The sequence below is a fragment of the Alligator mississippiensis genome, chromosome 1, assembly GCF_030867095.1.
Source record: "Alligator mississippiensis isolate rAllMis1 chromosome 1, rAllMis1, whole genome shotgun sequence".
NCBI classification, from domain to species: domain Eukaryota; kingdom Metazoa; phylum Chordata; order Crocodylia; family Alligatoridae; genus Alligator; species Alligator mississippiensis.
The window spans coordinates 6,139,329-6,152,200 of record NC_081824.1 but is presented as its reverse complement, the minus strand read 5'-3'; the positions used below and the strand labels follow the sequence as shown (position 1 = coordinate 6,152,200).

Genomic DNA, 12,872 nt, shown 5'->3' with positions numbered 1-12,872 from the left:
CCCTTTTCCTGGTCATTTATTATCTGTACAAATTGCATGCCGAGGAGTCCTGGTCATGGACCAGGATCCCACTCTGTTCAAACACAGATCCAAAGACAGAGTCTGCCCCTGAGAGCTTACAATCAGAGGCCAAGACAAGAGGGAACAGATGGCAGATGGATACAGGCAAGGGAGCACAAAGAAATGAGATAATACTGGTGAGTGTGACAGGCAGCAGCCATGGCTAGAGCATCTTCCCCTAAAGCAGAGCTGTCTAACTCCTGCCCCACCACGGGCCATGGTGGATCCCTGCCTCAGAGACATGTGCGGTACCCATGGGCTTTCGTGGTGCTCCACAGCCAGGAGAAGAGGCTGCTCCAGGCGCGAGGGAGGGGCTGGTGGCAGGGGCTGCCAGCAGCCATGGTGCACCACAGGGGGTCCTGCAAGGCATCTGGGGCTATGTGCTCATCTGTGGGCCGTGATTTAGCAACCACTTGCAGGCTGCACTCGGCCCACGAGCCACCATTTGGACAGGCCCGCATCTCGTCTTGGCCATATGAGAGAGAAAGGCACAGGTTTGATCCATCTGGTATGGCACCTCCTCTGTTCCTGTGAGCGGGTTCGATTTTTAAGATCTCATCTTAAACTGTAGCTTTCCCGTGTCTCCCCAGGAGCGGTAGGAAGGAAGAGCACCAGTGTGCCTGGTCTCGTACTGGTGAGAGCGGCGGACCATCCAGGCGTGTCCATTTTAAACAGTGTTATAATAAGATCACACTGCTTTGCTATCAAGCCTGCAGATCAAGGTTCCTTTTGCCAACTAATTTCAATAGTTTTGATCTTGGTAGATAGGACATTTTATCCGTAGTTTGCTGCAAGCAGATTTTTTTTCTTTTTATTAAAAATAAATATGGAAAATTAAGCTACAAAAAGCACCTCTCCTCCCCCCAGACAAGAAATAGCCGTGAGGTGCTGAATCCTTTAAAAGAACATTGCTTGAGGAGTTGTTTGGACAGGAATTTTAGTATATATTGTATTTTACTGTGGGCAATCTGATTAAAACAACTGGGATTTGCTCACTGCTGATTAGATTAGGGAGCCTGCATAATATGCATGTCTAAGATGGAACACAGCTTGATGTAATGCAAAGTAAGAATGATACTGTCTACTAAGTGCAAAATGACTGAGTTTGCATTTTGTGACAACGTGCAGCAGCGACCCTGAGCCCAACCACTGCTTTCCAGCCGAAAACTGCCTTTGCCATTGCATCTAAACTGTGAAATGAACACTATGGAATACCTTTTATTGGTGCCCTTCTTTGACCCCTTCTACACACACGACTAGGAAATAATACTAAAGCTCCCACGCAGCCATTCTGTCCAGAGATCCAGGAGAACTTACGGACGCGAGCATCTCACTGGGTGGATTGCACGGTATCTTGCAATGCCATAGACACGTCTGGCTGGAAAGGACTGTAAGACATCATTTGAGCCATCCCCCTTGACCGCGGCTGTTCAACTTCTAAGCAGCTGGAGGCTGCACGTCTCACAGGTCACATCAGTGGGGGCCAATTGCCATGTGGGCTGCACCAAGGCAAGCCACAGGGCCCCAGGCTGCACTGCGTGGGCACCTCCACCACTGCCACACTGTGTTCCCCACCCCTCTACACTACACATGTGGCCCACGGGCCAAGTCGGACAGCTATGCCCTAGCCTGAGCCTGACAGATGTTTGTCTTGCTTGTTCTTGAAAAGGTCCAGTGATGGGAATCCCAAAACCTCCACAAGGTCACCTGCTCCAGTGCTGAGCTAATTACCATTTACCTGAATCTAAGACAACCCTGAATTTAAGACCGCCCCCTCAATACTCTAATCTTATATATGGAAAATTGATAAATGTGTTATAATTTTCCAGGTCTGGAATCTAATTATCAGAGGGTTGTCTTCAATTCATACCCCACCCCACTGCTAGAGCAGCCAGGGCTGCCTTGCCACCCGTCCCCCCGCGGCCTTTCCCCCACCCCCACAGTCTCCGCCTCTGCTCCCCTCTCTCCTCCTCCTCACTGAAAGACGCTGCTCAGGCTCAGTTCCCTCCCCGTGGCACAACATGTAGCAATGCAGTCCTTGTTGGGCCATGCAGCAGCAGCAGCACTGCTGACTGGCCAGGCAGGGGACACCTAGTTGTACCTGACAGTAAAGGGGTAGAAGGTGAAGGGGGAACGGGGCGGAAAGCTGCAGAGGGCAAGTGGGTAAGCAGGGGAGGAGGCAGGTGGTTGTTGTGGGTTTGACTCTGGCTTTGTATGTGAATCTAAGATGAGGGTCCCCCCCACCCCCTGTGCTGATGGGCAGGGGGACCTCATCTTAGATTTGAGTAAATATGGCATATAATTTATATAAAGATTTTGCCCATACCTAGTCTAAATCTGCCATAGGAATTGAGGACCCTCCACTGCTGTCACTGGAATCTAGCTGGAGGTGTTGAGACCTTCTCAAGTGGATCAGTTTCAGTGATGGGGAAGTAAAGGCAGGAAAGATCATGATCTGCCCAATGTCATACAATAGGACAGCTGTCCCCTGCTCTATGCCCCAGCTCCTGCCATGCCTCCAGAATAAAGCTGAGCAACATCTGAGCCAGCCACTGGTATCCATCACGCTGATGTTCTCCTTCTAGTGGTACATACACCTTAGAGAAGAGGTTGCAAGCAGTAACTTCCTGCTCCACTGCTAGGGAGGAACGCCCAGAGTGCAAAACTCAAATCTCACGCTGGGCACTGCACAGGAGTCCTAAATCCCCAATGGCACCAGTTATTACCGTTCTGCAAGAAGGCATCACTAAGAGTAATGGGATGAAATTAGCAACGAGAAAATCTAACTGAATTTCATGAGCTCATAGATCTCCCGTTCTCCCCAGGGAAGTGGTGGAAGCCCCAGTGTTGGGCTGTTACAGTGCTTCCTAAACAGAAAGATTTTTAACTGTGAGCATCAGGGCGGGCATCCATCACTGCACAGCCCCGCAAGGCTCAAGCGGCCAGTGCCAATGCTTGCTCTGCATGCCACTAGCCCCAAGAGGCACTGCAGCAACGGCCTTGCCACAGGGGTGGCAGGTTCTGCACCTCCCCGGTGAGCGGGATACAGCTCGGGTTTAGAGGAGAACCAGGACAATTCTCTTTGGCCAAAGCGATGGTCCTTGTGACACAGGATTGCGTCTGATGGGTGCAAAGGGTAAGGAGAGAGAAAGGGAACTTATAGGATTCCTGTTGTGCTTCTTCTATCCCAATGATTCCCTGGCTTGAGTGTTGTACCCTCCCTGATACGCGTGCACGTCTCATACACGGCCCCAATCCATCCTGCTTCCTTTGCCTTTCTTCATCAAATTCAAGCTCCTCACTGCCACCACCCCCTCATCCATCCTCTGCTCCACTCCTTTCACAGAGCTCCTGTGTGCAAGGACAGACAAACTTGTATTTATTGAATATTGGCATGTCGAGATTTCCCTGTTCCCCACTGCGGCATGGAAGCAATGAGCTGAGAAAGAAAACGATCGGGCTACTTCGACTATCTCCCTGCCGCTGAAGGGCCATCCCTGCAATTCTGCGGAGGCAACGAAGCCATTCACATCTGACTCAGTTATCCCATCTGTAAAATGGAGGTAATACTTACCCACACTGTCAGAGGGCTGGGAGCATTAAATAGACTGTTTTTCTTCAGCAACCCTGAACTAGTAAAAAAGCCAAATTTTCATGTGTTCTGTCTAATCTAGGTCAACTGCACTTGTCTAAACAGGACAGCATTTAAAGAAAAAAGAGGGCCACACCCTTGTTATTTAGGCAATCTGCAGATAACTCTAGGTACATAAACGTTAATTTTTGTGGTCGAATTAACAGCTTTGTTATTTAGGCAATCTGCAAATAACTCTAGGTACATAAATGTTCATTTCTGTGGCTGAATTAATAGCTTTGTTTAAAGTAGAATAGACGCGCTCAGGTTACACGGAAACTGCGTGAAACCCCGTGCCACTGCACGGAAATGACTGTCCAAAGAAAAAGCAGCCCAGCTCAGGCCTGTAATAAAAATGTATGCACAGAGAACGTGATTTTGACAAGCCCCTAGAAATGGGTATGTGTCCAGACTGATTCTGCTGCCACCACCTGATGCCTGAAAGAGGAGAGAAACTTTCAGTTCCAACTTATGATTAGAGGAAAAGCATGAGTCGCACATTTCTCTCTCTCGAAAAAGGAAAAAGGCATGTTTTCATTAGAAAAAAAAAAATCCCTAAGGGAATTTTCAATCTCGCAGTTCTAATGAGGGAGGTTGAAAGGAACAAAGGTGAGTTTGAAGCCGTGAAAAGAATCTTTGGGACAAAAAGTAATAAAGGGAGATGCAAAGCTGCAGAAGAAACAGGCTTTCAAGTCTAACCTCAGGTTCTAACTGAAACGATTATTATAATCTTGGCTCTGTTCCCAAAGGAGGGTACGCCACACCACAACACCACCACGCAGAAAAACTCAGCATATTTCATGAGCAGGAGGCTACCAAAGAGAACGTTCCCTGCAGGTCAAGGTTGATCTCACTAGCACAGCAGCACGAGGGAGCTCGCATTGCAGTTGTCTGAACCACACCTAGTCTGCAGTTAAATATAGACCTTTACTTTCTGGAACTACTGCTCCTTTTAACCTTCACAGCATAAATATTCAGAGAGAATTAAAAAAAAAAAAAAAGAACGAGGGCGAGACCTTCTGAATGCACTGTCCAAAACCCAAGCCTAACAACTAATAAACTGTCCTGGGAGAAATTCCAAAAAGCAGTAAAGACAGGAGAATTGAATTACAGGAACTGCAAGCAGCATTCTGGAAATCCAGTATAAACTGATCTGTCCCTTTGATACACGCACATTGTACACAGATGCACATGTGTGCAAGGCACTTAAATACCCTCACAGGCCTCATGCTGATCTCACTCTGGTTTGACACGAATATAACATTGCTGAGTGTATTAGAATTGCCGCTGATTTAAACAGATCGCTGTCAGGAAGATTGCTATGTCAGCATTATAGCTTTCCTTGTCCAGGTCAGAGGCCACCTCCTGAGAGGTGCTGCATTTCTGAGATGTCCACTGGGCGTGTTTGTAGCTCAGCAGCTCTCAAGATTTAGCATCATGTTAAGAAGTGGAGCTAAAAATGTGACTGAAGTTTCAAATCCACAGACACACACACACGACACAGCACACACAAGGCTGGCAGGGAAGGGACAGCTATAGATCTGATAAAATCAGCTTGTAGGTCACTGACCAGTAAATTGAATTATCCTGTGCACCTGTAACCAGAGGTATGTCCACTTTGGACACTGCATCCACTGTACGTGTGCAAAACCAAGCTTTATCTGTTAGGAAAATGGGTAAGCGGACACCCTAAGTTATTAAGAAAGGCTGTGCTTCACCTCAGCAGCTAAATCTTGAGACTGGGACTCTGTTACGTGCCTGCTCTGTGCATCATTGCTGTGCTCTAAAGCAGGTGCCTCCCATCCTCTTTGCAAAGTCTTTATACATGGCAGGGAATGGTACATTTGTCTTTCACAAACCCCCTACTGCGTTACCATCACGCCTGAAGTCAGAATTAGGGCACTGATGTGGGGAGACTCCATATAACCACATAGCAGGAATAACTCCCTCTCCTTGGGAGCTTGCTATCGGAGAGAAGACCCAACAAATAAGGGGGGTTAAAATGAACATGGAAAGTGGAGGAAGAAATAAACAGTGAAAGCAAGATCATGTGTTTACCCAGATTTCCTCATGTGCAAGTCGGCAGTTCCTGATGGTATAAAATATTGAATTTCATTTGGTTTTTTAACTCATGAAATCAGTTTTGGCTCACTGATATGCCCCAAACCATCACAGGTTGGCTGACTTCTGGAGATGTCAGCTATGGTTTTTACACATTTTTATAGCCCCTTCCAGCTGAAGTACCTATTTTCATTTATATATTAGAGTCAAACAAAAGTCACAAGTTACTTAGTGGAGGCTGCCTTTCCGCTTCTTTCCCAGACCTGAGGAAGGGCTGGTCTAACAACTTCCACAACTCTAGTTGATCTAATAAAAGATAATCCCCACAAAAACCCTTACTTCTCACATATTTCCCAGAGCATTGCAACTACAACACTCTCACCCCACCAGCTAGATGCCAGAGCAGAGGTGGTTTTTGAGAAAGAAAAGGGCAACATTTGCTTGCATGGCATTGTGCTTTTGAAAGCAGGGTCACTCTCTACAGCACTGTGTACAAAAATGATACGAAGTCATTCAACAGCAATGAAGACAGCTAGGAGGAGCTCGCAGAATCCCGTCCGATCTGGAGGAAGCAGCTGTCAACACGAAGCAGCTTTGATCCAAAGGATGGAAGAAAAGCGAGAAAGAAGAAAGCAGTGTGCTATAAACTTGGACTCCAACTCAGACAACACACGGATCTATGAAACTTGTAATGAGACGTGTCACCCTCGAATTGGGCTTGTCAGCCGCAAATGGATTCGAATCATCAGGCACCGGACTAGCCCTCTTACAGGTACACCATGATCCAGAGGATCAATGGTTGCGTACTATTCAACCCTCAGCCCAGAGGGGTTCAGGCGCTCAGTAACACAACCAGTAAAACAGAAATGGCACTGGATACTGTACAGAAACTGGGAGACCCGTTTCCTTGCCCTAATTCACAGACTGTGCAGTGTGTGCGCACTGGGTCCAAGAGGCAGGTGATGGTCCAGATTAGAGTCTTTTCACTCTGCTTCCTCAATGCCAAATGGTAGAAGGGACAGTCAGATGTAAAACTCCTTCTATTTTCTTTTTATTGCTGAATACTGCTGACTCATTTGTCAGCCTTGCTGGGCACGCCTGGAAGAATTAAACAGTAATCTCCTAGTGAGGTATGTGAAACAATTTGGGATTGGGCTGCATCTCAGGAGAGGCTGAGGGAACCGGGCTGATTTAGTTGGCAGAAGGGAAGACCGAGGGGGATTGAATAGCAGCCTTCACCTCCCTGCAGGGGGTTGCAAAGAGGATGGAGCTGGACTGTTCTCAGTGGGGCCAGATGATGAACAAGGAGCAATGGGCTCAAGCTGCAGCAAGGGAAGTTGAGGTTAGAGATTAGGTAAACTTTCTTATGAGGGTAGTAAAGCACTGGAACAGGCTCCCCAGAGAAGTGGTGGAGTCTCCATCCTTGGAGGTTTCTTAAGACCTGGCAAGAGACCCGGCAAAGCCTTGGCTGGGATGATGTAGTTGGGGCTGGTGCTGCTTTTAGAGGGTTGGACTAGATGTGACCCCCTGAGGTCCCCATAAGCACTCATTTTTTATGATTCAAAGATCTACACAGCAGGAGTGGCTGCTGGGACTAATTAAGGAGGCCTACAATGGTTGGGAAGAATGAGGGAGGCGAGGCTGAGCAGAGCGATAGGCTGTATCTGCCTGCTCAGTAAGGGACCTAATACGATAAACAAGTTGGATGAATGGTGCATTGAGGTTTAGGGGAGGGAAAGGAATTCAGGACCCAGACACCACCTAACAGTGAGCAGAGGTTTGGTGCATGATTATTGTTCTGATTAGCTAGTTAATGTGCAATCAGGGAATGCACCTGGGCACCTAAACATGGATTAGCTAATGTATGGACCAACAATGTGCCCATGGGCGCATAAAAAATGCACAATCTTGGAGGTTTGGGATTCACACACCTTTGAATCTATCCCCTTGCTGGCTGACCAAATCACCCAGCTAGCAGTGAATAAAAGCTGATCTGGTTATATTCACTGTGTCTCGAACCCTGTCGCAGCAGGAGCTGACAGCCCCTTGGGAGCAACAACATTGTACTTAAGAAAGAAAGGCAAGTAAGGAGAGGCAATGGGAGAAGCCACAGATGAGCAAACCACCTGCCGGTCCTGCCCCATGCTTTGTGCTGTCTATATGAGCTCTGCTGCTACTCTGTAGAGACCGTGGGCCTCTGCACAGATGTAGGACTCTTCACTCTCAGATCTCCATCCAGCATGGTGCTTACATTATAAAAGCCCTTCAGGGCAGGGCTGGGCTATTTTGTTTGAATAATTTAAATGAGAATCATTTATGAGGAACAGATTTAACAAACAACCGCTGAGTATCAGCGCTGCAGCAAGCTAGAATTTACAAACACATGCTAGGTTCGAGGCCCCTAAGTGCAGTCTCATTCATATGAGCTAATCCACTGCTTCACCTAAAACTATACGTGTGGGGAAAACGAAAACCCCCCAAAACTTTTGCTGTAGTAAGGGAGGCAGGCTGGAGATGGTAATGGTGCTGGTGTCATCCTGCTCCTTTGGGGTTACAGAGCCCTCTGCCCAAAGGAAGGAAAGGAGAGCCTACTGGCAGATATTTGATATGGTGTGCAAGCACTCACAGATACAGGACACAAACAGGGCTTGCAACCTGCAACCTACTGTGTGCCTTCAGTAGGAGCTTGGGGTGCTGAAAGGGGCACGGGCACTTGGAAGGATTGGGCCCTTCCTAGGCAAAAGTCAGAGGCATGTGTCAGTGGTTACTGGTCAGAACAAAAGCTATGGCCATGGCCCCTTGTGCCCCTCTGGCTCGCTCCCTAACTACCTGGAGGAAAAGGAAGGATACCATTCGGCACTAACAGCGACGAGTGTGGTGCACTTCCAGAGCCAGGTTATTGCCAGATGCATCAGACACATTGGCTGCCCTTACGAAAAGAGGCTGACCTGCTCCTTGTGTATCCTGCACCAGCGCCCAGAATGGGAGAGCATGAAAGGCATCTGCAGCTTTGCATTCCCTTCCATAGACAATATCATCTCATAAATCAATTATTAGGCCCCCCACCTCAAATTTTAATATGAATGGAATCCCCCCCAAACGCTAGAAAGTTTCTAACAGGAGGATGTTACGAGACCTGCCTCAATTACTTTGATACCAGAAACCTCTACAAGAACCCCTATGGTGCAGCTGTCATCCTCCTCTTACGCTGGTCTGGGCCTGATGCTGCCAAACATGCCCATCTCCCCCCTCTTCTGAGCTCACGGTGCTCCCAGCCAAATCCATTACCAGTGACCAGCCTGATGCTCCACATGCTCCTAAGCTGGAACAGAAAAAAGCCCCTCCCAGCAATTTAGTCTTTACAAGGAATAAGCACTCACCCTCCATGGTCTCACCGAGCTTTCTGGACCTTTCCTATAAATTCATATTAGCCACAAGAGAGAGATATGAAAGAGAAAACATGCAGAAAGCAGACAGCCCCTGCATGGAAGCGTTTAATCTTTGCAGAGCTGAAGAGCTGGGAGTACTAATGACCCCTGCCACACCGTGTATGTATTTTAATGGAAGCACTTTGCCCTGTATCATGCCCAGCTCATGTTCACAGCTGCAAAAGGCCTTTCTGGGAAGGGAATCTGTAACTTGTTAGGCAAAGCTCTCCCCTTCTATAGCACCCTGCCCATCTACAGTGCCGAGGAAATGCCAAGATAAAACCATAATGTGCTGGAGGGAAAAATAACAAAATGGAAATATGCATGGCGCTGCACAAAGCAAAGCCTGTTCAGACCCCACGAGAGACAGTCTGGTGTTCACTGGAAATAAGCTCCCTGCCAAGCTAAGGAAAGTCCTGGGAGATTCAGAAGGGACCAAGGAAAAAGTCTTTCAGGGGCTATAAAGAATGTTCTTCATGGTTAAGAAGAACATGGCACTCAAGCATTTGTTTTTTTTCTTTACATCTGATGAAATATGTCCTCATATTTGACTATCTAAAAACACCTGACCAGACAGCTAATTGGTTTGCACAAGGATGAAACACATGCATGAGAGCTGCTGTCTTCAGAACAGGGACAAACAGTACTTTGATCTACTTCCCCTTCGAAACGCGCCGCTGCGGCCCCAAGGAGACACATACCTCTCCATAACAGCCAGGCACTCCTTCCTCCACGTGAACCGACTGCCCCGCCGTAGTCTGAAGGTCCCAGAGGTAGCTGTGACTGGGGGAGGTGTCTGTCTCCATTCTGGCTCTTCTACTGGGATAGGAGCAGGTCTCATGCTTAACGTAGCCCCTACAAATGATAAATAAATACTGCGATTCCTAATCGACTGGAAATCCTGCTCCTTTTGTTAGTCCTGCTAATAAAAGACAACAGGTAAACCCATTCGAGCTCAAGATGAAAGCAAGCAAACAAACAGACAGGAAAGACACATGAGCCCAGATTGTGTTCCCATTTACACTGGGCAGAATGAGGAGCAACCTGTTTGACATCCTGGCATTCAACTGGGCTAAACTGGACGAGAATGAAGCTTGGAGCCTTCATTGACAGCCATTTTGAAAGAGCCAACTTGTCCCCATCAAGACAACTGGCTTCCTACAGAGCACAACTAAGCTATGCCCAAGCTTGGACTAATTCAAGCTGTGCTTCCACCTCTTTTTAAAATATGTCCATGGCTTGATGCCCAAGTACCCCTCCGAATGAACACCATGTGGAGAACCAAGCCTCATGAACTACGCAGAACTGGACCCATTAATACAAGGAGTCTGTGAAGGACAGGACGGCAGCATCCCTGTTCGTTCACCAGGGCACCCCAAGGGAAGACAAGGTCCAATGGTCACAAACTCCTGGAAGACCATTTTAGGCTGGATATAGGGAAAAACCTCTTTACTGTCCGAGGGCCTGGAATAGATTCCCCGCAGAGGTGGTGCATGCACCTACCCTGGACACTTTCAAGAAACACTTGGATGCTGATCTGGCTGAGATCCTTTGACCCCAGCTGACTTCCTGCCCCTTTGGGCAGGGGCTGGACTCGATGATCTATGAAATCTATAAGGACTAAACAGCAACTTCCCTGTTCGTTCCCCCTCCATTAGGTCTTAACAGAACCACTTAACTGGTGCCTGGTGGGTTCCTTTCCAGAAGCTCAAGCCAACCTGCTGTGTAAGATACGGATCTGCTGCCAGAGCATCCTCCAAGAGGGGCCCCTCTGCTCTGCAACTCACTTGTTTGGTCCAAAATAGTCAGCATCGTGGGGAGGAGCATACTGAGGGCTGTCAGGGGTGGTTAAGTAGGATACGGTTTGAATTTGCTTTCCTGAGGCTTTCTAGTGCTGGGGTGAAGGAAAATCTGCTTTTTCTTTATTTGCAACATACAGAACAAGTGCTAGAGCCTAGGACAGGCAGCACATCGAGCCAGTCTTATCCCATGCCTCTCTGTGAACCAGCAGGTGCTGTTGCCGATACGAATGCAGCGCTGCGAAGAAAACCGGATGAGGCAAACTACACATGCTTAGACTGGCTAGATCCCGGTCATAAAAATACAGATGAAATAATAGTGATAAAATAGCATTGCTATTTTCATCTGTAAGTGACGGGAGGTGAAACCCTTATGTTATCAAAAACTCATGACTGTTTGGCCTTTAGTGAGACAAGACTACAGCCCATCTATATTTGGACCTCTTTTGCCAGCTTAGACACAGACTTAAGGTGCAGCTACAATTCTCTTAATGATTATTCTTTAAATGCAAAATTGAAATCCAGTTCTAATTCCCTTAATTATAACCACTCAGGTCAGAAAAGAGGCAAAAGACAGATCTACAGCCCGACCTTTGCCTGTCACATCCCAAAAGCACAAGAAAACACATTTATTTCAATGCCCAGCTACCCTGACCGGTGTCTCACAAGTTCTCACCTACACCAGCTGGGGAGACTCAGGAGGGAGGTGGCATGTGGACTTCCCCAAGTTTCCCTCCTGTCTCCCCCCTACACTTATACCCGACGACTTCTAATTGTCTAATAAACATCCTCGGAGTGATTTATTCATATTTCTTTGTCACGCTGAAGTTTTAGGAACTGGACTGAACCAGTTTTCTTATGAATTGGGAAGGTGTCAATTAGAAGGGATTTATGTCCCTGTGAAAATTACAGTGCTGGAAAGGAGGATTTCTTATCTCCTTCCTTTACCACCTGGGAATCCTGTTTTCCTTTCACCTTGGTTTACGGTATTCGCCAACAAGGCCGCTTTGTTTCCACAACTTATCTAAGAAATATGTCTATTACACACACAATACATTTGGTTACATCAATCGCTACTTCTAACATTCTTAAAATAAAACCATGATATGCTTTCTTTCCTTTGCTGACCAAACTAGTTGTCACAGCTGCAAAGGCTCACTCTGTAGTCACTTAAAAAAGGCTTCTGGGGCCTTCTGCTTTAGCTTCTGTTGCTTGGCTTTGGTGGTCAAGGTTGAAAATGGTCAATGCTTGCAACAAGTGATTGCACATTTCCACCTTAACGTATTTCGTTAACAAGAGCACGCTGTCATTTTAACAGGACTCTAACTAGCTACGCATAATTGAGTTTTTCTCATCACAAGAAAAAACACTGGGTTACTGCAGCTGTTCCCTTTAACTACTATTGGTGCTTTCCAAAAAGCAATTATCAGCACCTGGCCCAGCCTATTACTGATGGCCTTGACCAACAAATTTTATTCTACTTTCCCAGGCTATTACTTATTGTATATGCTGAGCACTTCGATCTATACAAGCTTACATGCATCTGATCCATAAATTAGGCCGATGCTAGGCTTGCAATCTACACTTGTCATTGCGGTGTTTCAGTTCCTGACCACATCTGAAGTCTACACTTAGGATCCTAGGAAAGTAGGGCTGGAAGGGATCTCATGAAGCCATCCAGTCCAGCCCCCTACTCAGGGCAGGGTTATCCCCGATTAAACCATCCCAGCCAAGCGCATGTCCAACCCCTTCTTGAAAATTTCCAGAGATGGAGACTCCACGACTTCTCTAGGCAGCTTCTTCCAAGGTTTAACCACACTTAGAAAGTTCTTCCTAATTTCCAGCTTAAATTTCCTGTGCTGTGATTCGAGCCCAAACGTCTCCATTCTCATT

The 12,872-nt window shown here is 47.1% G+C and overlaps 1 protein-coding gene across 9 annotated transcripts in view; it reads right to left on the bottom strand.

Annotated features, from left to right (window-relative positions):
* Positions 1-12,872, bottom strand: part of HMBOX1 (homeobox containing 1) — a 153,555-nt gene that overhangs the window by 39,433 nt on the left and 101,250 nt on the right. For all 9 annotated transcript variants that reach the window (XM_014610233.3, XM_019483816.2, XM_059728444.1 and 6 more), the window contains one exon: positions 9,882-10,035. In XM_014610233.3, coding sequence (XP_014465719.1) covers positions 9,882-10,035 — 154 coding nt within the window. The remainder of the gene's footprint in view (positions 1-9,881; positions 10,036-12,872) is intronic.